The sequence below is a fragment of the Pelophylax lessonae genome, assembly GCF_965119305.1.
Source record: "Pelophylax lessonae genome assembly, chromosome: 9".
Taxonomy (NCBI): domain Eukaryota; kingdom Metazoa; phylum Chordata; class Amphibia; order Anura; family Ranidae; genus Pelophylax; species Pelophylax lessonae.
Genome location: NC_138776.1, coordinates 15,553,646 through 15,575,795, shown reverse-complemented (window position 1 = coordinate 15,575,795; position 22,150 = coordinate 15,553,646). Strand labels below are relative to the sequence as shown.

The window sequence follows — 22,150 nt, the reverse complement described above, 5'->3', positions numbered from 1 at the left end:
CAGAACATTCAGGGGTATGAGAGATGATTATGGTCACACACACCTACACAGGTTGAACTGGATGGACTATTGTCTTTACTCAACCTCAACTACTATGTAACTATGTAACTATGTAATTGATTTTAAAAAATACAAGGCGTTCTATCAAAGGCGGCGGTGCTGAGCGAGTGACCCACTGTGGTCAGTGTGTAGAGAGCAAGCCGCTTGGTACAGGACCTGGAAGATCACTGCTATCGTTGTATGTAGTGCCGAGATTTTCAGCACCCCCAGTGGCCCTCTGGATATCACAAAAAAGATACATAAATCAAGCCAAGCTGGCCCAGTGTAGACATAATTTAAAGATAATTCCTGGAGTTCCGCTTTAAGTGTAAATTTTGATTCATAACAACATGAAACACAAACATTACACTATCATCACTTAAATGATATTTACAAAGAATACCTTCAAGTTGGCCAGATTTCGATTGATTGGGGGTTTGATGGTCTCCTCATTAATGGCAGTGCAGTCTATGTCGATCACTCCAATCTTCCTAAATCGAGGTTTATTTATCTAAAGAATAACAGATTAAATATGATATAAGTATCATTGCAGAAATTCCCCGGCATAAACATTTGATGACTTTAAATGATGTAACAGACAGCAGAGAAGTTCCACACAATTTTGTATTGTAAAAAAATAAATAATAAGGCTAAATGAGAAACAGGCTATCAGATGCTGTGGCTCTATATGTCAGAGTTTCATTTTTTGGGATCACCACTGCAGTGGTGTATTTTGGTTTTGTGCTGCCCTAGGCAAGACTAAAATTGGGCGCCCCCCCCCCATGTAAATTTTCCCCACTCCTTGTAAATCCATCCAAAACTGAAGGACTACAAGTCCCAGCATGAACCCCTGAGATCTCATGGGGGGGGGGTGAGAGGGGGCGAGAGAGAGAGAGAGAGAGGGGTGGATGAGGGAGGGAAAGAGAGGGGGGTATGAGAGAGAGAGAGAGAGGGAGTGGGTGAGGGAGGGAGGGAGAGAGAGAGGAGGAATGAAAGAGAGAGGGGGATGAGAGAGAGAGGGGGGATGAGAGAGAGAGAGAGGGGGGATGAGAGAGAGAGAGAGAGGGGGGTGAGAAAGAGAGAGGAGGGATGAGAGAGAGGGGGGATGAGGGAGAGAGAGGGGGGGTGAGAGAGAGAGAGAGAGAGGGGGAGAGAGAGGGGGGATGAGAGAGTGGGGGGATGAGAGAGAGGGGGGATGAGACAGAGAGGGGGGTGATAGAGGGGGATGAGAGAGGGGGGTGAGAGAGAGAGAGAGAGAGAGAGAGAGAGAGGAGGATGATAGAGAAAGAGAGAGGAGGTGAGAGAGAGAGAGGAAGTGAGAGAGAGAGAGGGGGGATGAGAGAGAGGGGGATGAGAGAGGCGGTTCTAGCAACCAGTGGCCAATAGAGTCTCAGGTGGAGGGGGGTGGCTTTTTTGCTGCCCCCCCTGCAAAGTGCTGCCCTAGGCCTGGGCCTTGTTGGCCTAGGCCAAAATACAGCACTGCACCACTGTGACTTTTCAGGTATTTCAAATTCACTCAATGGCTTTCTTAATAGAACCCATCTGAATAATATTTGGTCTATGGACCAAAAAGTACTCTGAGAGCCCATTACAGTGTAGATCTAGTAGTACCGGTAGTTAGTTACATTCAAGTGAACATGTTCTGTAATATTAAAGATGTTTTTCAACTTATCTGATTCACATCCTCAGTTCTAATGAGTGTCAAGAAACTTACAGAACAAGTCAAGTTGAATGTGACCAATTACTACTAGATATACCATGACCTGGATACATGAGAACCTTCTCAGAAATGAGTGGTCACAGCATAGCTGGCAGTGGTAAGTCACATTTAACTGATCATGTTCTGTAATGTTGAAGACGTTTCACAGCTTATCTGAAGATCAAGAACAAGAACAGCTGGATGTGACTAACCACTACTGGCAATGTTGGGATCACTCATGTATGTGAAGGTTCTATGTGTATCCAAATCATGGAATATCTAGTAATAGTTGGGCACACTCAACTAGACCTGGAGTGTAATGTTGAACCGGTATCATTGCTTCTCCAAGACACTTCTTCAGTTCTAATAAATGTCAGAAACATACCCTATAACATACCCTGAAACTTATGAGAACTGAAGATGTGGCTCGAAGAAGCTACAAAACGTCTTCAACATTAACCACTTTACCACCGGAGGATTTTGCTGTCTTACGTCCAGGCCACTTTTTGCGATTCGGCACTGTGCGAATTTAACTGACAATTGCGCGGTCGTGCGGTGCCGTACCCAAACAAAATTTATGTCCTTTTTTTCCCACAAACAGAGCTTTCTTTTGGTGGTATTTGATCACCTGTGTGATTTTTACTTTTTGCGCTATAAACAAAAAAAGAGCGACAATTTTGAAAAAATAACAATATTTTCCACATTTTTTTATATGAAATTCCCCCCAAAAAAATTTAAAAATCAAAATTTTATAAAATTTTTGGCCAATTTGTTTTCTGATACATATGTTTGGTAAAAAAAAATCACAATAAGCATATTTTGATTGGTTTGCGCAAAAGTTATTGCGTTTACTAACTAAGGGAAAGATTTCTGTCATTTTTGGTGGTTTTTATTTAACGCGTAACGGCGGCGATCTGAGATTTTTTTTGCGGTACTGCGACATTGCGGCAGACTGATCGGACCCTTGACTGACATTTTTGACACTTTTTGGGGGTACCAGTGACATTACTGCAGTAATCAGTGCTATACATATGCACTGTTACTGTAAAAATGACACTGGCAGGGAAGGGGTTAATTTTATTGGAGAGGGAGGGGTTAATGTATGCCTGGTGCTTACTGACGTGTGTGGGGGGAGGTGACTGAGTGACACAGGGACAGATCGCAGGTTCAGCTATGCTGAACCCTGCAATCTGGCCCTGCCTGTCACTTAGGAGATCCACCCGCTTTGTTTACACAAGCGGGCGGATTTCCACACTAGATCCCCGACGATCGCCGCCGCTCCTCCCCTGGCCCGACTCCCGCTGTGACTGAATACAGCGGGAGCGAGCCTCCGGCGGTGTGCGAGTGCCGCCCACAAGGGTAGGAGTCCAGCGACGTAGGTCTACGTCGCTGGACGGGAACTAACCACTTTATTGATATTGGCATACCTTCCCGACACTCTTTGGAATTGAAGAAGTGGTTGGAGAAGCTAGGGAACAGTTCTAATAAGTCTTCTTCAGTCCTAATAAGTGTTAGAAAACTTTAGAAAAGGTGTAGTTGGATGTGACCAGCTACTACCAGATATAACATTACAAGGATGCACGTGAACCTTCACAGGCATGAGTGATTGCGGCATTGCTAGTTACAGTCAATTAGACTTCCTCTGTAATGTTGTTCCCTAGCTTCTGCAACCACTTCTTCAATTCCAAAGAGTGTCGGTAAGGTTTGCCAATATCTTTAGAGGTGTGTTATAGGGTATGTTCCTGACATTTATTAGAAATGAAGAAGTGTTTTGTAGAAGCTATGAAACATGTTCAACATTACATACCAATTCCAGGTGAATGTGATAAACTACTACTAGATATACCATGACCTGGATGAATGAGAACCGTCACAGACATGACTGGTCATAACATAGATAGTAGTAGTTAGTCATATTTAACTGGACATGTTTTGTAATAATGAAGATGTTCAGTAGCTTCTCCAAGCCACTTCATTAGTTCTAATGAGTGTCAGAAAACGTATAGAACAAGTCCAGTTGAATGTGACCAGCTACTACTAGATACACAATGACCTGGATACATAAGAATCTTCACAAACATGAGTGGTCACAACATAGCCAGTAGTGGTGGGTCACATCCATCTGATCTTGTTCTGTGATGCTGAAGATGTTTTGCAGCTTATCCAAGCTTCTTCTTCAGTTCTAATGAGTGCTGGGAAGCTTAGATAACAAGTCTAGTTGAATGTGACCAACTACTACTAGATATACCATGACCTGGATGAATGAAAGCCTTCCCAGACATCAGTTGTCACAATAGATAGTAGTAGTTAGTCTCTGTGACGGTACTAACCGTCACTATGTTTTTAAAAATCAGATACTTGGTGGTTTGGATTGCTTCAAATGGGGTCTGTATTTACAAGTGATGCTAACGTGTATTGTACTGCAATGTCAGCAATGTCTTTATATAGAGATGTGAAGATTTACTGTTCTAGACTGCTAATACTGTCTGTGTTTTGAGATGGAATGTGTATTGTGCTAAGTATTCCTGTTCCATTGTTAGATGTTAATGACCCCACATTGTTCTGGCCAGGTGGCTGGATAATTAGTTTATGGTTATTCTGTTTCTGTATACAAATCTATCTGCATAGGTTAATGCGATCACATCTGACCTGGTAGTGTATATAATGTGTGTGTATCAGTTCAATAAACAGTTCTTGCTTAGACTCTCAACATAGAGTTTCATCTCATGTTTGTGGGAGAAGGCTATGCCAGCTCTATCTCTCTTCAGCTTGGATTGCTAAATCCCTAGCTATGGTAAGAGCGGTTCCTGCTCTACTCTACAGCATCCCTCCCACTAGGGGGAAGAGAACATCTCTGGCGGCAAAGCCCCTCTTTCCATCGGGGCGGCCGCTACAGTCTCATTCAACTGAATTTGTTCCGTAATGTTGAAGACGTTTTGTAGCTTCTTCGAGCCACATCTTCAGTTCTAATGAGTGTCAGGGTATGTTCCTGACATTTATTAGAACTGAAGAAGAGTTTTGGAGAAGCAATGAAACATGTTCAACATTACATACCAGGTCTAGTTGAGTGTGCCCAACTACTACTAGATATTCCATGACTTGGATACACGAGAACCTTCACAGATATGAGTGATCCCAACATAGCCAGTAGTGGTTAGTCACATCCAGCTGATCTTGTTCTGTAATATTGAAGATGTTTCACAGCTTATCTAAGCTTATTTTTTAGTTCTAAAGAGTGTTGGAAAACTTTAGAACAAGTCTAGTTAGATGTGACGAAGTACAACTGGATATACCATGACTGGGATGCATGTGAACCTCAATAGACATGACTGATCTCAGTATACTGTAGCTAGTTGTGGTTAGTTACAATCAACTGGACTTGCTGTGTAATGTTGTTATGTAGCTTCTCTGAGCCACTTCTTCATTTCCAAAGAGTGTCAGGAAGGTACGCCAATATCATTAGAGGTATGGTAAGGGGTATAGGGTTATTATAACTAAAAAAGTGTGGTGAATACGCTATGAAACATCTTCACCATTGCATACCAAGTACAGTATAGTTGATTGTGACCAACTACTATAGATATACCATGACCTGGATAAATAAGAACCTTCACATACATGAGTGGTCGCAATAGATAGTGGTTAGTCACATTCAACTGGACTTGTTCTGTAATGTTGAAGACATTCCGTAGTTTCTCCAAGCCACTTCCTCTTTTCTAATGAGTGTCAGGAAACTTACAGAACAAGTTCAATTAAATGTGAGCAATTACTACTAGATATACTATATCCTGGATGAATGAGAACCTTCACAAACATGTGTGGTGTGAGGGGTTAGCTCGGTAGCGGGTGTGGGTGACCCCTTGGGGAGGGGGTTCGTTACACAGAGAGACAGCTGAGGAGTGGTTGAAAACAACGGTCTATGGTTTATTCTTCCAATTTTCTTCAAACAAGTGCAAGCATCCAAACAGCATGAATCAAACAAACATAAAATAAATCCTGGCCACTTTGGGGCGTCTACCTTCACACACAGGAACCTACCTATGGTGTCTGTCCCAACCTACTGCTGGGCAGACACTGCTGGTCATACAGCAGAAAACCAATAGTCTTTGTTTTCTTTTCACACAGAAAAAGTCCAACATCTCACCTTCAGAAGTCTTTCAGCTCACTGCTCTCCTTAACGCACAAAGCCTCAGGATGCAGCAATCAGTAGTCATCCTCTGGATAACTTATAGAGGCCTTAATTGCCTCATCCTGAACAGCTGAAGCTTTTTCAACGTCCTTACACCTTTCTGGCTACCTCTGCAGCCGACACCCTATAGTAATTGGTGAATTGTCTAAACAAAGCAGAAATGTATCTCCCGTCTGTGACAACACCCACAAATTTACCTGACTTCCTGTCACAGTGGTCACAATCAAGATTAGTAGTTAGTCACATTCAACTGGACATGTTCTGTAATGTTGAAGACGTTCCGTAGCTTCTCCAAGCCACTTCTTAAGTTCTAGTGAGTGTCGGGAAATGTACAGAACAAATCCAGTTGAATGTGACCAACTACTTTTAGATATACCATGGCCTGGTTAAAGGAGACAATAGTTAAATCTGAAATCGAAAAGTAACACCAAAATCTTAGAGTTCAAAGTAAGGTTTTATACCAGATATTACTTAGATGTAAAAGTCAATGTGTTTCGGGGGCTAGACATTGTCCCCTTCATTAGGGTAAATATAAATTAGGAGTGACTCTTCTAATTTAAATGACTCTCTAGACCAGCCTCTCTCATGCTTTTGACCCAGAGGAACCGCTGAAGTAATTTTCAGGTCTTGGAGAAGCCCTGCTAAAATAATAAAATTGTTTTTTTTTTGGGAAAAATGCCCCCCTCACAAGGATGATCAATGAGAAGAATGTTCCCTTACAGTGGTGGTAAGAGTTTCACCTTTAGGCCCCTTTCACACTTGTGCGACTTGTCCTGCAATTTGGGACTGCAAAGTCGAATGACAAGTCATACTCCATGGTTTCCAATGAGTACTGTTCACATCTGTGTGACTTCAAGTTGCAACGACTTTAAAGTAGTCCCTGCACCACTTTGGTCTGACTTTGATGCATTTTGAGGTCCATAGACCTAGGCATTGCTTCAAGTCCAGGCAAAACCACGGGTAGAAATTCTGGTAAAATCGCAGCAAAATCGCGCGACTTTTAAGTCCCACAAGTGTGAAAGGGGCCTTAAAGACAGCTAACCACTTCAGCTCTGGAAAGGTTTACCTCCCTTCATGACCAGGCCATTTTTTTTTTTTTTTGCAATACGGCACTGCATTAATTTAACTAACAATTGCGCGGTCGTGTGACGCTGTACCAAAATAAAATTGATGTCCTTTTTTTCCCACAAATAGAGCTTTTTTTTGGTGGTATTTGATCACCTCACGGTTTTTATTTTTTTGCGCTATAAACAAAAATAGGGTTAAGAATTAATAAAAAAAAAAAATATATATTACTTTCTGCTATAAAACACATCCAATAAAAAAATGTAAAAAATCTAATTTCTTCATCAATTTAGGCCAATTTGTATTGTGCTACATATTTTTGGTAAAAAGAAATCCCAATAAGCGTATGTTGATTGGTTTGCGCAAATGTTATAGTGTCTAAAAAAAAACATGGGATATTATTATGGATTATTTATTTATTTATAATAGTAATGGCGAAGATTAGCGACTTATAGCGGGACTGTGACATTGTTTCGGACAAATCAGACACGAAAGTGACACTTTTTGGGGACCAGTGACACCAATACAGTGATTATTGCTAAAAAAAAAATAATGACAATGGCAGGGAAGGGGTTAACATCAGGAGCAATCAAAGGGTTAATTGTGTCCCCAGGGAGTGCTTGCTTACTGTGTGGGAGGTGCTTGCACTGTGGGAAGGCAGAGATCCGTGTTGCTGCTTAGCAGAAACACAGGATCTCTGTCTTCCCTTGTCACAGAACGGTGATCCGCCTTGTTCACATAGGCAGAATGCTGTTCTTCCTCTGTCGGGAACAGTTGGTGGGAGCTAGTGGACATCGGGTCCACCAGGCTCGCTGATTGGCTCCCGCTGTGTCCAATCACAGTGGGAGCTGGCTGCTGGCGGCGCACATGCGCACCACAATCCCGGAAGTAGAAGGCGTATGTGATTTTGCCTGTAGGAGCCGGGCACCCCGCAGTTCATATACGTGGGGTGGTTGGCAAGCGGTTAAAGTGATGTCATGCTGATGGCTGTGCCAAGTTGCATTGGTGCATGGAACTCTGCAGGCATCATCAGATGGGAGCTCCATTAGCCTCAGCTCAAGGAACCTCTAGAAACCTCTTAGGGTTCCACAGAATTCTGGCTGAGAATGGCTGCTCTGGACTGGTTCTCTAAAATCCCATCATGTATAGCATTCAATGTTCATTTTTGTAGTTCTACTTTGTCTTTTTGTCTCCTTATATCTGTCTTTTCTATCTCTTCACCAAGAATCCTTTAGGCATGTCTGTGGCAGAAGCGGTGCAGTCTCCTTACAGGAAATCAGAGCGGCCCGGGGGGCAATTGCCCCCCTGCCCCCTGGCCCAGTCCTCCTCTGCCTGGAGGCCACTGTCACCATAAAAGTGTGAAAACCCAAAACAGGAATGGAAGGGAAATCTTTCAATGGGGACACTCGTTCCGGTGATAGTGTAATGTTCTGGTACCTCTGGTACCCTTGTTCCCTATTTCTCTCTTACTAAATTGCGTCCCATCTTGTTATCCAAGAGACGCATACACCTTTAAGACCGGATGACATCATTGCCGAGCGCCGCTATGAGCAGCTATTTCAATCGCCGGCTTTCTCTCACTCATTGCTCGTTCAAACCACATGTTTACCGCACCTTCTCCTGTGAAGTCGGAGCTGCTGACATTTCCCTTTGCTGAACTGAAGCCGGAACCTCGCTGCTGATCCGTTTCTCGCTACGGGATCACCTCTCTCTAAGGACACTGTTACTACTAACCTATCTAAGTGATAAGTACCCCACAGGGGATTCTTACTAACCAATCTCCTACTGTCATCTACTGCAATTACCAGGACTATCTGTATCTATCTATCTACTATCATCTGCATAGACAGTTAGCTCTTGGGACTACCTTCAACTATCTTTGCACTAGGTTACTCTGTCTAAGTATACTCCATCTGTGTCCTCTCACCATCTGCACTATATTTGACATCAGAACCTATCTGCTTACCATCACCTGCAACTCTCCTAATACTACTCTTAGTGTTCACCATACAATTGCCTGTCTCTCATCTATACATTCTCATATATTCTATCCCTCCATTAAACATCTGATTGAGTATATGTATATTGCATAACAGGCTGTGCACTGTGATGAAGTCCTGAGAGTTGGATATGTTGTTCAACAGAATCTCTACAAGGCTACTGAGTGTAATAATTCTGCAGCTGTAAATCCATCCACTAACAAAAACGCATGAACGTTACAGATAGCTGCCTAAGATGGCATAAAAAAACAAGAGCAAAGAAGAGAAGAGCTGCCAGATAACTCAACCCCAGTAGAATGGGAGAGTTGGCTCACAGATTTCTTCTTCTTGAAAATGGGGTTTTAAAGGCTGTGAAGTCGTCACTAATGATCAGACAACATATTCTTAAAACGTAACACATCTTTATTGAGTTCATCAAATAAAAGATAAAGACAAGATATATATATAAAACTTGATTTTACATCCATAGTTGAAATATAATTGCCATGTCCATAAGGTGAAACAAGGTACTGGTAGGTCCTACGCGTTTCGCTGAGCGATTAGGCTTCTATAGTAGCTTCTTCAGGGACCATATACTTTATTGAAAGAACTGTTTCTAAGGACCTTTTGGTCAAACCACTGCCAAGTATGCTAGGCACATTAAGACAGACGCTCCATAGCATAGGGGATGAGTGTAGAGGACCGGAGGTAATCCCCACATGGACACCAAAAGGGGCCAGACCTGAAAGGGTAGGGCCTAATTAACGGGCACTGGACCTGGCTTGCATCCTACAGAGGTCCACAAGGGCACATAGAGTGGGGGAACAAGCAGAAAATCCCTCTTTCAATAGTCCGGACGCGGCTCCCAGCACACACAGGACTTGGACGGAGGATTTCTCTTTCTCTCCACGCTGCCTGTCACCCATAGGAGACTATTTAAAGAGTGTTTTTCTGCTTGTTGTATGATTATTAATGACAACTTCACAGCCTTTAAAATCCCATTTTCAAGAAGAGATCTGTGAGCCAACTCTCCCATTCTACTGGGGTTGAGTTATCTGGCACCTCTTCTCTTCTGTGAATGTTTGTCTTTAGAACCGATATCTCCTTATTTGTAGCTGTCTAAGATGGGTCTTTCCTCACTTTGGAGAGATTTCTTCTCAGTTTCTGTTGGGTGTTAAGATCAACAAGTATAGGCAGGGGGGGATTGGACCAGGGGGCAGGGGGGCAATTGTCCCCTGGACCGCTCAGATCCCCCGTAAAAAGGCTGCATTGCTTCTCCCTTAGACATGCCTAAGGGATTCCTGGTGAAGAAAAGTAAAGAAGTCCCTGCCGCTGACCTACTGAGTGCGGGTTGAAGACAACGACAAAGCGCAGGCCTCCACCCCCCCCCCCCCAAGCATGGATGGTGTAAACTGTGTCTGAGCAGAGGCCAGTTCCATGCCCCACTTGAGACTCTTCTGCCCCGACCAGCCCCAACCTGCTGGCCATGTCGGGAACTCGGATTCAGCCGGTAAGTAGAGAGTATCTGGAGCAGGGCTTCAGCTTGGAATGGGGGTCAGGATTGGTGGAGAGTGGGAGGAGGTGAGGGAAAGTGGGAGAGGGGCCAAGTCGCTGCACCATGGGCCTCTGGTTTGTCCTACCCCCTTGGCCGAAAGGTTGCCAGTCTGCCCCTGAGAATAGGATAGAGAAGGCAGAAAAAAAGGAAAATGAAAAAAAAAGAAATAGGTTTTGGCTGTAGCTATAGGTACTCTAAGGGGCCTCTCACACTATTGCGGTAACACATACATGTTAAGCTACATATTAACGTGAGTTGCATTAAGGCAGTTCATTCTTCATTTATATGAATGGGCTGCCCAATAAACCAAAACACACCAAATCCAAATGGAGCATTATTGGCAGAGCACCGTACACAACACATTGGTGCATTGCATTGTGCTGCAACACAGGTCCATCAACAAGGTGCATTGGGGTGTCATTGAATGGCACTGCATCGCACCAATGTGCATAATACATTACCGCAGCATAATATTTTGAATGGGCCCAAATGGTTTTAACATGCAGGCTGAACACTTAGAGTAGTAAGAAAAAAGTACAGCCTCTAAAGCATGAATGATAAATAGGGGTCAATTGAGAATCTGTGTTTATAAAGATGACAACAAAAAAACTTCCTAGTCAACTTCCTGGTCTATTCAAACATGGCCTCAGGTCAACTTCCAATTCTCCGGCAAGATGGCTGCGTAACCACTTTCGGTTGTGGTCTTTCAATGAAAATTGGACGCACCTGCAATTGGAGACACTATTCTTTATAAACTGCACCCAGGTGTCATAGCCAAAGGACCCCTTGACAAAGTCCCTTTGGACGAAATGCGTCGGGCGGGATACTTGGTACTGCAGATTCCAATGACTACTGGGTTGAGCAGCAGTCAAAGTGAGCTCATGTAAAATCACTTGGTCAGCGAATTCAGATTCCTTAGAACCATGAAGACAAACTCCAAAGCGTATAAATGAAGAAATGGAAAGCATACTTTGCGCAGATGCCTTTTATGTTTTGTATGAAGGTACAGTAAAACCTTGGATTGGGAGCATAATTTGTTCCGGAAACATGCTTGTAATTTAAGGCACTCTTAAATCAAAGCCAATTTCCCCATAAGAAATAATGGAAACTCAGATGATTCGTTACTCAACCATTTATTCATAGGTCTTTCCGTTTATAGTCCATATAAAAAGATTATAGCAATGTGATAGGTTGTGTAACCATAAAATGTCCATCCACAAATGGCGCCTCCACAAGGGGATTAGAAGCAAAATCAGTGTCAGGGCTTTTTTTCAGATGGAACTTGGTGGAACTCAGTTCCACCACCTCTGGCTCAGGCCCTCTGCTCCCTGCTCACCACTGTCTCTCGTAAACACAAAAGTCTGGCTTTTTTGTTTACTGGTGACAGCTTACCTCCCGATGGCACCCACAGATCTGATCTCCTGAGCACCCCCTCCCCCTCTGAGTGCAGGATGGGGACATGGGAGATGTAGGTGCCTGGGGTGCAGTCAGTGGCGGTTCTACATTAAATTGCTCCCCGGGCAAGACTCCCTCCCGGCGCCCCCCCCCCCCAAAAAAAAAATAACATGACAACATAACAGTAAATGCAGAGTGCCACACCACTGCCCCCCAATAAATGCAGAGTACCACAGCATTGCCCCCAATAAATGCAGAGTGCCACAGCAATGCCCCCAATAAATGTAGAGTGCCACAGCAATGCCCCCAATAAATGTAGAGTGCCACAGCATTGCCCCCAATACATGCAGAGTACCACAGCATTGCCCCCAATAAATGCAGAGTGCCACAGCATTGCCCCCAATAAATGCAGAGTGCCACAGCAATGCCCCCAATAAATGCAGAGTGCCACAGCAATGCCCCCAATAAATGCAGAGTGCCACAGCATTGCCCCCAATAAATGCAGAGTGCCACAGCAATGCCCCCAATAAATGCAGAGTGCCACAGCATTGCCCCCAATAAATGCAGAGTGCCACAGCAATGCCCCCAATAAATGCAGAGTGCCACAGCAATGCCCCCAATAAATGCAGAGTGCCACAGCATTCCCCCCAATAAATGCAGAGTGCCACAGCAATGCCCCCAATAAATGCAGAGTGCCACAGCAATGCCCCCAATAAATGCAGAGTGCGACAGCATTGCCCCCTTTCAATGTAGAGATGCCAGCGTACCACCTTTCAATGCAGAGCGCCAGCGTTCCCCCCGCGAGACCCGTCCGTGCACTTACCTCACTTCTCTTCAGTTCAGTCCCCGGATTCCCCACGTCTCCTCAGTCCTCCCGCGGCGCCTCCTCCTCGTCCAATGGCGTGGGGTTTGCCTTTCGGCCAATCAGGGAGCGGGAGGTCCCGCTCCCTGATTGGCCAGGAGGAGGATTAGTGTGACAATAGCGAATTTTCATTCGCTATTGTCACACAATGGGCGGGCTCGGGGGGGAGCAATGCTCTGCGCCTCGGCTCGGCTGCCACAGTGAAATTATTCAAAGTTCCTCGGGCGGCCCGGTACCATTTGATCCACGGACCGGTACCGGTCCGCGGCGCGACCCGGGGTTGGGAAACACTGTCATGCGCCCCCCCCCCACGTGTCATGAAAAAATGCTGCCCCGTTCGCCCATGCCTAAAACCGCCACTGGGTGCAGTGCAGATTCCGACACCCCCACTGGATGATCTCCCTGAGAGAGGTAGAGCCACCTACAGTGTGTAGGGAGGTGCTAAAGACGGCTGGGTGCTTCAGCTTAACATAGCAACACAAGTAAGACGTGTGGAAGATCGTACAGCTGTTAAGGAGGGAGGGAGAAGATGAGGGCAGTGGAAGGGGGGGTTGCATGCAGAGGTCAGAGCTGAAGAGGGATGAAAGTCAGATGAGGATAGGGGATGCAGAGGTAAGCAGCTGTAGAAGAAGGCTGAACTCTGCACTCTATGTGTAGCGCACCCCTGAACTCTGCACTCTGTACGTAGCGCACCCCGAATTTTTGCACCTAGCGCACCCCTGAACTCTGCACTCTGTGTGCAGTGCACCTCTGAACTCTGCACTATGTATGTAGCACACCCCCAAACTTTGCACCTAGCGCACCCCTGAAATCTGCACTCTATGTTTAGTGCACCCCTGAACTCTGCACTCTGTGTGCAGCACACCCCTGAACTCTGCAATATGTACATAGCGCACCCCGAACTTTGCACCTAGCGCACCACTGAACTCTGCACTCTGTGTGCAGTGCACCTCTGAACTCTGCACTAATGTATGTAGCACACCCCCAAACTTTGCACCTAGCGCACCCCTGAAATCTGCACTCTATGTGTAGTGCACCCCTGAACTCTGCACTCTGTGTGCAGCACACCCCTGAACTCTGCACTATGTACGTAGTGTACCCCCAAACTTTGCACCTAGCGCACCCCTGAAATCTGCACTCTATGTGTAACACCCCCCCCCCAAACTCTACACTCTGTATGTAATGCACTCCTGTTATTTAACATCTCTTTAAGACTCCTCCATTGTTGGTGAAATTTGACCACACCCACTGTTCAATGAAGTTTGTAGGGTGTGTGGGGAGGGGGGTTATGGGGGGTTGTGGGTTGGGCTCCTGCACGTATTTTTTGACAAAAAAAAAAGCCCTGGGTTGTGTAACCATAAAATGTCCATCCACAAATGGCCGTCTCCACAAGGGGATTAGAAGCAAAATCCAGCATGAGCTACAGAGTATAAAAGAGAAGAGAGGTGCCTCTAAGTGTAGAAATATGGTTACATTTAATGAAGGCTCAATATTTAGCAACTCGCATGGTTGATCATTAAAACTGGGACATCTAAGTATGCAGGCATGTGGGGTAAAGCTGTCCACATAGACCGTCCTCCTCACCGCCGGCTTTCACCGCTGTCAGTCTGCAATCGTGACCGGGAAGACTACCCTGCAGTAGAGCGATCTGAAAGCGAGGCGTAAAGCACTCGTGGAGTGCAGGGTGGAAGGGATGAAGTCGATGGCGGTGTGGAGGACGGTCTATGTGGACAGCTTTACCCTGGATGCCTGCATACTTAGATGTGTCTCTTTTAATCAACCATGTGAGTTGCTAAATGTTGAACCTTCATTAAATGTAACCATATTTCTACACTTAGAGGCGCTCTCCTCTCTTTTATATTCAGTTGTGACATGCCACTACTTGTATATCAAGACATCGCTTGTTTACCAAGTCAAAATTTCTAAAAAAAATTTTGCTTGTCTTGCAAAACGCTCTCAAACCAAGTTACTCTCATTCCAAGGTTTTACTGTAATTGTAGCCATCTTTTGAAATAAATGCTTTTTATATCATGATGGGCTTCCAATGGGAGTTTTCCTTTTTTTTTTTTTTTTTATCATTGTGAATCTCCTCTATAGGATCTGTGATCCATATGACGGTTACCCTCCTGGATAAACTTCCCACTTCCTGTTTGACCATTATAATTGATGGTCCTGGACATCTGGTAAGAGGGTGCTGCTGGTGACGGATCCCTTTACTTTCACTTTGATCATTCCTTCATTGCATTGTTTTGCACTTATGGGCTGTTTGGGATTTTTTTTTTGTGTTGCATTATTGAGTTTCTATTTTGCACATGGAGACTTTTTCACTTTTTATGTTCAACTGAAAGTTATTCATTGTTGCACTATTTGGAAAGCTGCTTTTTTTTTTCCTTTTATAATTTACTAACTGGTATCGTGGATTTTATATTCTATTAAAATTGGCTATACTGCTTATGTGTGAGCTGCCCCAGCTATATTCACTTTTTTGACACTCAGCACAGTAATTTTTTACATTTTATTTTGAACGCTTAGATTGTCAATTGCAAACCTTCCATCAGGAAGATGGACCCCCCCCCCCCAAACCCCTCCTCTGCACTTCAAATTATTAAAAACCCTAAAATCTGCACTTTTGAAATCTTTGGATCAGAGTCGTAACTAGAACCTTCAGGGCCCTGATGGCAAGAAACCATGAAGGCCCCTCCCCCCCGGCCTTCCCACTGATCCTAGGGCCCTTTACACTCATTGTGTGGCCCTTTATTATGGTCCCGCAGTGGGACCCTTTCACAAGTTCTGCAGTGGGCCCCCTTCCTGCCATCTTGGGGCCTCCCCACGGTGGTGGAATGCCAGGGGCCCGGTCGCAAGTGTGACCTTTGCGATCCTGGAATTTCACCCACTGGTGTCAGTAGTTTTTATTTTTTGATATTTTAATTGTATTATTTTTTATCTTTTTTTTTTTTTTTTTTTTTTTTTACAGTGTCACTGACTATGACTCTGTCCATTCAGAAAAGGAAGGAGCTGGTAAATTACATATTTAACGACCCCTTCTTGGTTCTCTATTGTGACATATCCTCTGCCCCTGGAGGGGCAGCAAAGTGGGGGGGGGGGACCAGGGGAGCACACAGGGGCCCAAAGACAGCAGAACACAAGTGAAGTGGATAGGAGGAGTGGGGGGGGGCAGCATACAGAGTAACCAATCTCCTCCATTTTCCTCCTGCAGCTACAGGAGGAAAAAGGAGGACAGTGATTTCTCTACATGCTGCCCCCGCCGCCCCTCCTATCCAGGTGTACAGGGGAGATGCACAGGCCCCCTGGAGCATGGGTCGTGGTTGCAATTGCAACCCCTGCAACCCCTGTAGATACGCTCCCCGGTACAACTACTTCCTCAAAATGACGTACAGGTTCCTGATTTTGCGGGAAGTGGTTAATTCTTGAAAGTAGGTGAGTAAATAGGTGCCAGTTGGTAGGGGGCCCAGTGCATTCCTTTGTCCAGGGGCCCATGATGCTATTAAGATTGAGATTGCCCTGGCTCCTACTTAGATTATACTGTATATCGGGGCTTTTTTTCCTCAAAGAATAGGTGCAGGAACGCCACCTTTCTGAGTCACCCCATTTCTCCGCCCCCACCCACCTACAAGGACCGTTCCTTGGTTCCACCCCCTGCCCGCCTCCCAGTACTTTAAAGAGAATACAGAACCAAGTATTATTTTATGATGCCAAGTAATTTGTATGGAATTTGTGAATGATAACAAGAAAAGCAGTAAAATAGATCCCCTGCAGCCAGCAACAACAATAGAACCTCCAACAACAATATATTCCCCCCCAACAGCAGTGGACCACCCAAAGCAAAATATGCCTCCAGCAGCAACAACAGGTTTCCCCACAGCTAGCAACAATAGACCATTCCCTCAATCCTAGATTTCTCCTAGGAACAACTGACCCGTAGTAACATAAAACCCAACCCTAGCAATAATAGACCCCACTCCATTAACAGACTTCCCCAGCAACAATAGGCCCCCTGTGTAAAAAAAAAGATCTCCCACAGCTACAATAGATCCTCCAGCAACCAGCATCAGTAGACCCTTTAGCACACCCCAGAACCCCCCTTGCATACATTCAGCGCTGGAGGTGCCGGAGTTCCCCCGCGTTGCTGCCTGCTGCCTGCTGAAAAAAAGCCCTGCTGTATATATATATATGTGATGAGTTCCAAACAAATGTTAATATATAAAATAGTTGGTGAAAAAAAAAAATCCAATAGCATAGTCACTAAATTGGCTGGACTATCTTTGTTGCTATTAGGATTTTTTTTTCTTTCCGCCAATTATTTTATATATTAACATTTGCTTGGAACTTATCACATATATGGTCATACATATATATATTGGCACTTTGTCACATTGTATTCATTTTGATTACATTTTCTCATTATTCACATTTTTATATTTAGTGTGGTTACGATTTACACACATTTTTTTTAACCACTTGCCGACAGGTCACGTTGACTGTACTGCGGCAAAGTGGTTTGTTATCGCCCAGCGACGTAGACCTACGTCGCTGGACTCCTCCCCTTGTGGGCGGCGCGCGCGCGCCGCCTGAGGCTCGCTCCCGCTGTATTCAGTCACAGCGGGAGTCGGGCCAGGGGAGGAGAAGCGGTGATCACCGCTGCTCTTCCCCGATCGTCGGGGATCTAGTGTGGAGATCCGCCCGCTTGTGTAAACAAAGCGGACGGATCTCCTAAGTGACAGGCAGTGACAGATTGCAGGGTTCAGCATAGCTGAACCTGCGATCTGTCCCTGTGTCACTCAGTCACCTCCCCCCACACACGTTGGTAAGCACCAGGCATACATTAACCCCTCCCTCTCCAATAAAAATTAACCCCTTCCCTGCCAGTATAATTTTTACAGTAACAGTGCATATGTATAGCACTGATTACTGCAGTAATGTCACTGGTACCCCCAAAAGTGTCACAAAAAAAATCGCAGATTGCCGCCATTACGCGTTAAAAAAAACCCACCAAAAATGACATAAATCTTTCCCTTAGTTAGTAAACGCAATAACTTTTGCGCAAACCAATCAAAATATGCTTATTGTGATTTTTTTTTACCAAACATATGTAGCAGAAAACAAATTGGCCAAAAATGATAAAAAATTTTGATTTTTACATTTTTTTGGGGGGGGAATTTCATATAAAAAAATGTGAAAAATATTGTTATTTTTTCAAAATTGTCTCTATTTTTTTGTTTATAGCGCAAAAATGAAAAATCGCACAGGTGATCAAATACCAAAAGAAAGCTCTGTTTGTGGGAAAAAAAGGACGTAAATTTCGTTTGGGTACGGCGTTGCACGACCACGCAATTGTCAGTTAGAGTCGCACAGTGCCGAATCGCAAAAAGTGGCCAAGACGTAAGACAGCAAAATCCTCCGGTGGTAAAGTGGTTAAACAGTGCCTGCTTATAATATGTTGTTCCATTTTTGCACCCCCCTTTACCATGTGCTGTTGATTGGAAAAAGCTAGGAAAGGAGCTGGGAAGCAGAAAGTGCAGGGTTTGGAGGAGGACCAAAGGAGGGCTGGAGTTTGCTGAATGCTAAGACCAGGGGAGGCAGAGATGAGGTGGTTCTGCAGATGAACATAGAGGTACAGAATCTGTATGAGGAGTTCTATCCTCTTCTCTGCTGCCGACTGCTGACAAGGTGGGGACAGAGATGAGGGGGTAGCTGCAGGAGAGGTGCGAGGGCCACATGAAATGGCCTGGAGGGCCGCATTCGGCCCGCGGGCCTTGTGTTTGACATATGCGTTTTAGAGTATGGTAATTAATAATAATAATAATATATTTATAGGTACCTTTAAAAACACCCAAGGTCACCTTTCATTATACATTATATATATAAATTAACTGGCAAGGGGTCCATTCGGGTCCCGAATGACAATGTTTTGGGGATTTTTTAGACAATATTAGTAGCATTTATTTTAATTTTTATAAAGGATACAGATTGCATTAATTATGACCAACATAAAATATACACACATTGCTGAAATATATACAAATTCAAATAAGAGTCGGGTGAAATCTCGATTTGGACAGATCAATTCGCTCTTTACTTGTAAATTTCATTTATATTTATATATTCAATATAATTTCCCCCCATTTAGGTATTTCAGGAAAAGAATCTCATTCACAAGAAACTTAAAATGTGTTTTTAAAATTGTGTATATTTCTGCATTATGTATCAATTTTATGTTGGGGATGGGCTGGGCATAATTAATGTAACCTGTATCTTTTATTAAATCCGAAGAAATACTGTAATTATATTTAAGTAGTGTTGTAGCCTGAGAAGTGTTGGATGGTGTACAAAACCGTATTAATATTTGGTAACTGGGATGGTTTACTGACAGACTAAAAGTATTAAATTACCGGCATGATGCTTCTTGTTTTATTTGGTTCTACAGTAGGTTATAAGCTCTATAAAAATGTGTTGCATCAGTTAATGTTAACAAGTTTTCATTATCATCCTATATACATTTAAAAAATGTATTGTAACTAAAAGTATAATAACTACATTTCAAAAGTCATTATCGTTTATAAAAATAAATAACCTAAACATTTTATTTATTAAATACATTTGAAATCTTGTATTGTAATTAAAAGTATATTAACTAAATTTTAAATGTCATCATTTATTAAAATAATTAACCTAAATATTTTATTTATTAAATACATTTGAATTCTTGTATTGTTACTAAAAGTATATTAACTAAATTTTAAATGTCATCATTTATTAAAATAATTAACCTAAATATTTTATTTATTAAATACATTTGAATTCTTGTATTGTTACTAAAAGTATATTAACTAAATTTTAAATGTCATCATTTATTAAAATAATTAACCTAAACATTTTATTTATTAAATACATTTGAAATCTTGTATTGTTACTAAAAGTATATTAACTAAATTTTAAATGTCATTATCATTTATAAAAAATAAATAACCTAAACATTTTATTTATTAAATACATTTGAAATCTTGTATGGTAATTAAAAGTATATTAACTAAATTTCAAATGTCATTATCATTTATAAACATAAATAACCTGAATTTTTTATTTATTAAATATATTTGAAATCTTGTATTGTAATTAAAAGTATATTAACTAAATTTTAAATGTCATCATTTATTAAAATAAATAACCTAAATATTTTATTTATTAAATACATTTGAATTCTTGTATTGTTACTAAAAGTATATTAACTAAATTTTAAATGTCATTATCATTTATAAAAAATAAATAACCTAAACATTTTATTTATTAAATACATTTGAAATCTGGTATTGTTACTAAAAGTATATTAACTAAATTTCAAATGTCATTATCATTTATAAACATAAATAACCTGAATTTTTTATTTATTAAATATATTTGAAATCTTGTATTATAATTAAAAGTGTATTAACTAAATTTTAAATGTCATTATCATTTCTAAAAATAAATAACCTAAATATTTTATTTATTAAATACATTTGAAATCTTGTAACAAAGGTATATTAACTAAATTTCAAATGTCAATATAATTTCTAAAAATAAAATAACCTAAAAATTGTATTTATTAAATACATTTGATATCTTGTATTGTAACTAAAAGTATATTACCTAAATTTCAAATATCATTATCATTTATAAAAATAAATAACCTAAACATTTTATTTATTAAATACATTTGAAATCTTGTATTGTAATTAAAAGTATATTAACTACATTTTAAATGTCATTATCAGTTATAAAAATAAATAACCTAAATATTTTAGTTATTAAATACATTTAAAATCTTGTATTGTTACTAAAAGTATATTAACTAAATTTTAAATGTCATTATCATTTCTAAAAATAAATAACCTAAACATTTTATTTATTTAATACATTTGAAATCTTGTATTGTAATTAAAAGTGTATTAACTAAATTTCAAATGTCATTATCATTTATAAAAATAAATAATCTAAATATTTTATTTATTAAATACATTTGAAATCTTGTATTGTAATTAAAAGTGTATTAACTAAATTTCAAATGTCATTATCATTTATAAAAATAAATAATCTAAATATTTTATTTATTAAATACATTTGAAATCTTGTATTGTAATTAAAGGTGTATTAACTAAAATTCAAATCTCATTATCATTTAAAAAAATAAATAACCTAAATATTTTATTTATTAAATACATTTGAAAGCTTATCATTTATAAAGATAACTAAAAATACATTTCAAATACTATTATTTATAAAGATAACTGATCGGAACATTGTATTTCTACATCATTTCTACCCAACATTAGTTGCCTAATTACCATTTGGCGTTTACTTTTAAATTCAATTTTTTTTATATGTTTAAATTTTTTTTTTTTGCTCAAACATATAAGCCGTATGCATTTTTTAAATAACATATTTGGCTCAATCACCTACCTCATTTTCTTCTTCTAGCCTTTGGTCAATGAGATCTGTGGCCCATTTCACTTCGTCTTCCATTTCCGCGTTTTTATAATCCAAAACGTAACGAAAGTCAGGAAATTATTTCCAATGAGTTCTATCAATATTAATTATAGATTTTTTTTTTCTGTAATGGAATAATTTGTAGAAAGTTGTGTTGGTATTAGAAGGATGATGAACTGTCCATCTCTGCCCCAATTCTCAGAGAACTTTATAGGGATCCTCCAGAGGACGCTCCACCCTTCTCCCTTTCAGAATAGTCAGGACCACCATTCCAGATGAACAGGTGTAGGCCTCTCGCACATGACCTGGGGGCCTTTACCATGAGCTCATCTTCCACATTATGTCATGTCTCTCTCTCTGACCTTAGGTCACCTTTACAATCCATTCCTCAATCTGCGGGCCCTCGTGTCCTGATTACTCCAGTGACATCTTTCATAAGGACTTGTCTGTACAAAGTGTCAATTTAGGTTTCCTTTCTCATCTCCATGTTTACTATATAAGTACACTGATTTTATATACACAGTTTTATTTATTTATTTTTTTTTATGCAGGAAAATAATTTTCAACATACAGTATCTCACAAAAGTAAGTACACCCTCACATTTTTGCAAATAATTTATTCTATCTTTTCATGTGACAACACTGAAGAAATGACACTTTGCTACAATGTAAAGTAGTGAGTGTACAGCTTGTATAACAGTGTAAATTTGCTGTCCCCTCAAAATAACTCAACACACAGCCATTAATGTCTAAACCGCTGGCAACAAAAGTGAGTACACCCCAAAGTGGAAATGTCCAAATTAGGCCCAATTAGCCATTTTGCCTCCCCGGTGTCATGTGACTAGTTAGTGTTACAAGGTCTCAGGTGTGAATGGGGAGCAGG

At 41.4% G+C, this 22,150-nt stretch overlaps 1 protein-coding gene across 1 annotated transcript in view; it reads right to left on the bottom strand.

Annotated features, from left to right (window-relative positions):
* ANKRD2 (ankyrin repeat domain 2) overlaps positions 1-21,421 on the bottom strand; it is a 79,313-nt gene extending 57,892 nt beyond the window's left edge. The window contains exons 1-2 of the mRNA XM_082269269.1: positions 21,241-21,421; positions 443-550 (exon numbers count right to left, since the gene is read on the bottom strand). Coding sequence (XP_082125395.1) covers positions 443-550; positions 21,241-21,303 — 171 coding nt within the window. The 5' untranslated portion in view covers positions 21,304-21,421. The remainder of the gene's footprint in view (positions 1-442; positions 551-21,240) is intronic.
* Between the last annotated feature and the right edge of the window lie 729 nt (positions 21,422-22,150).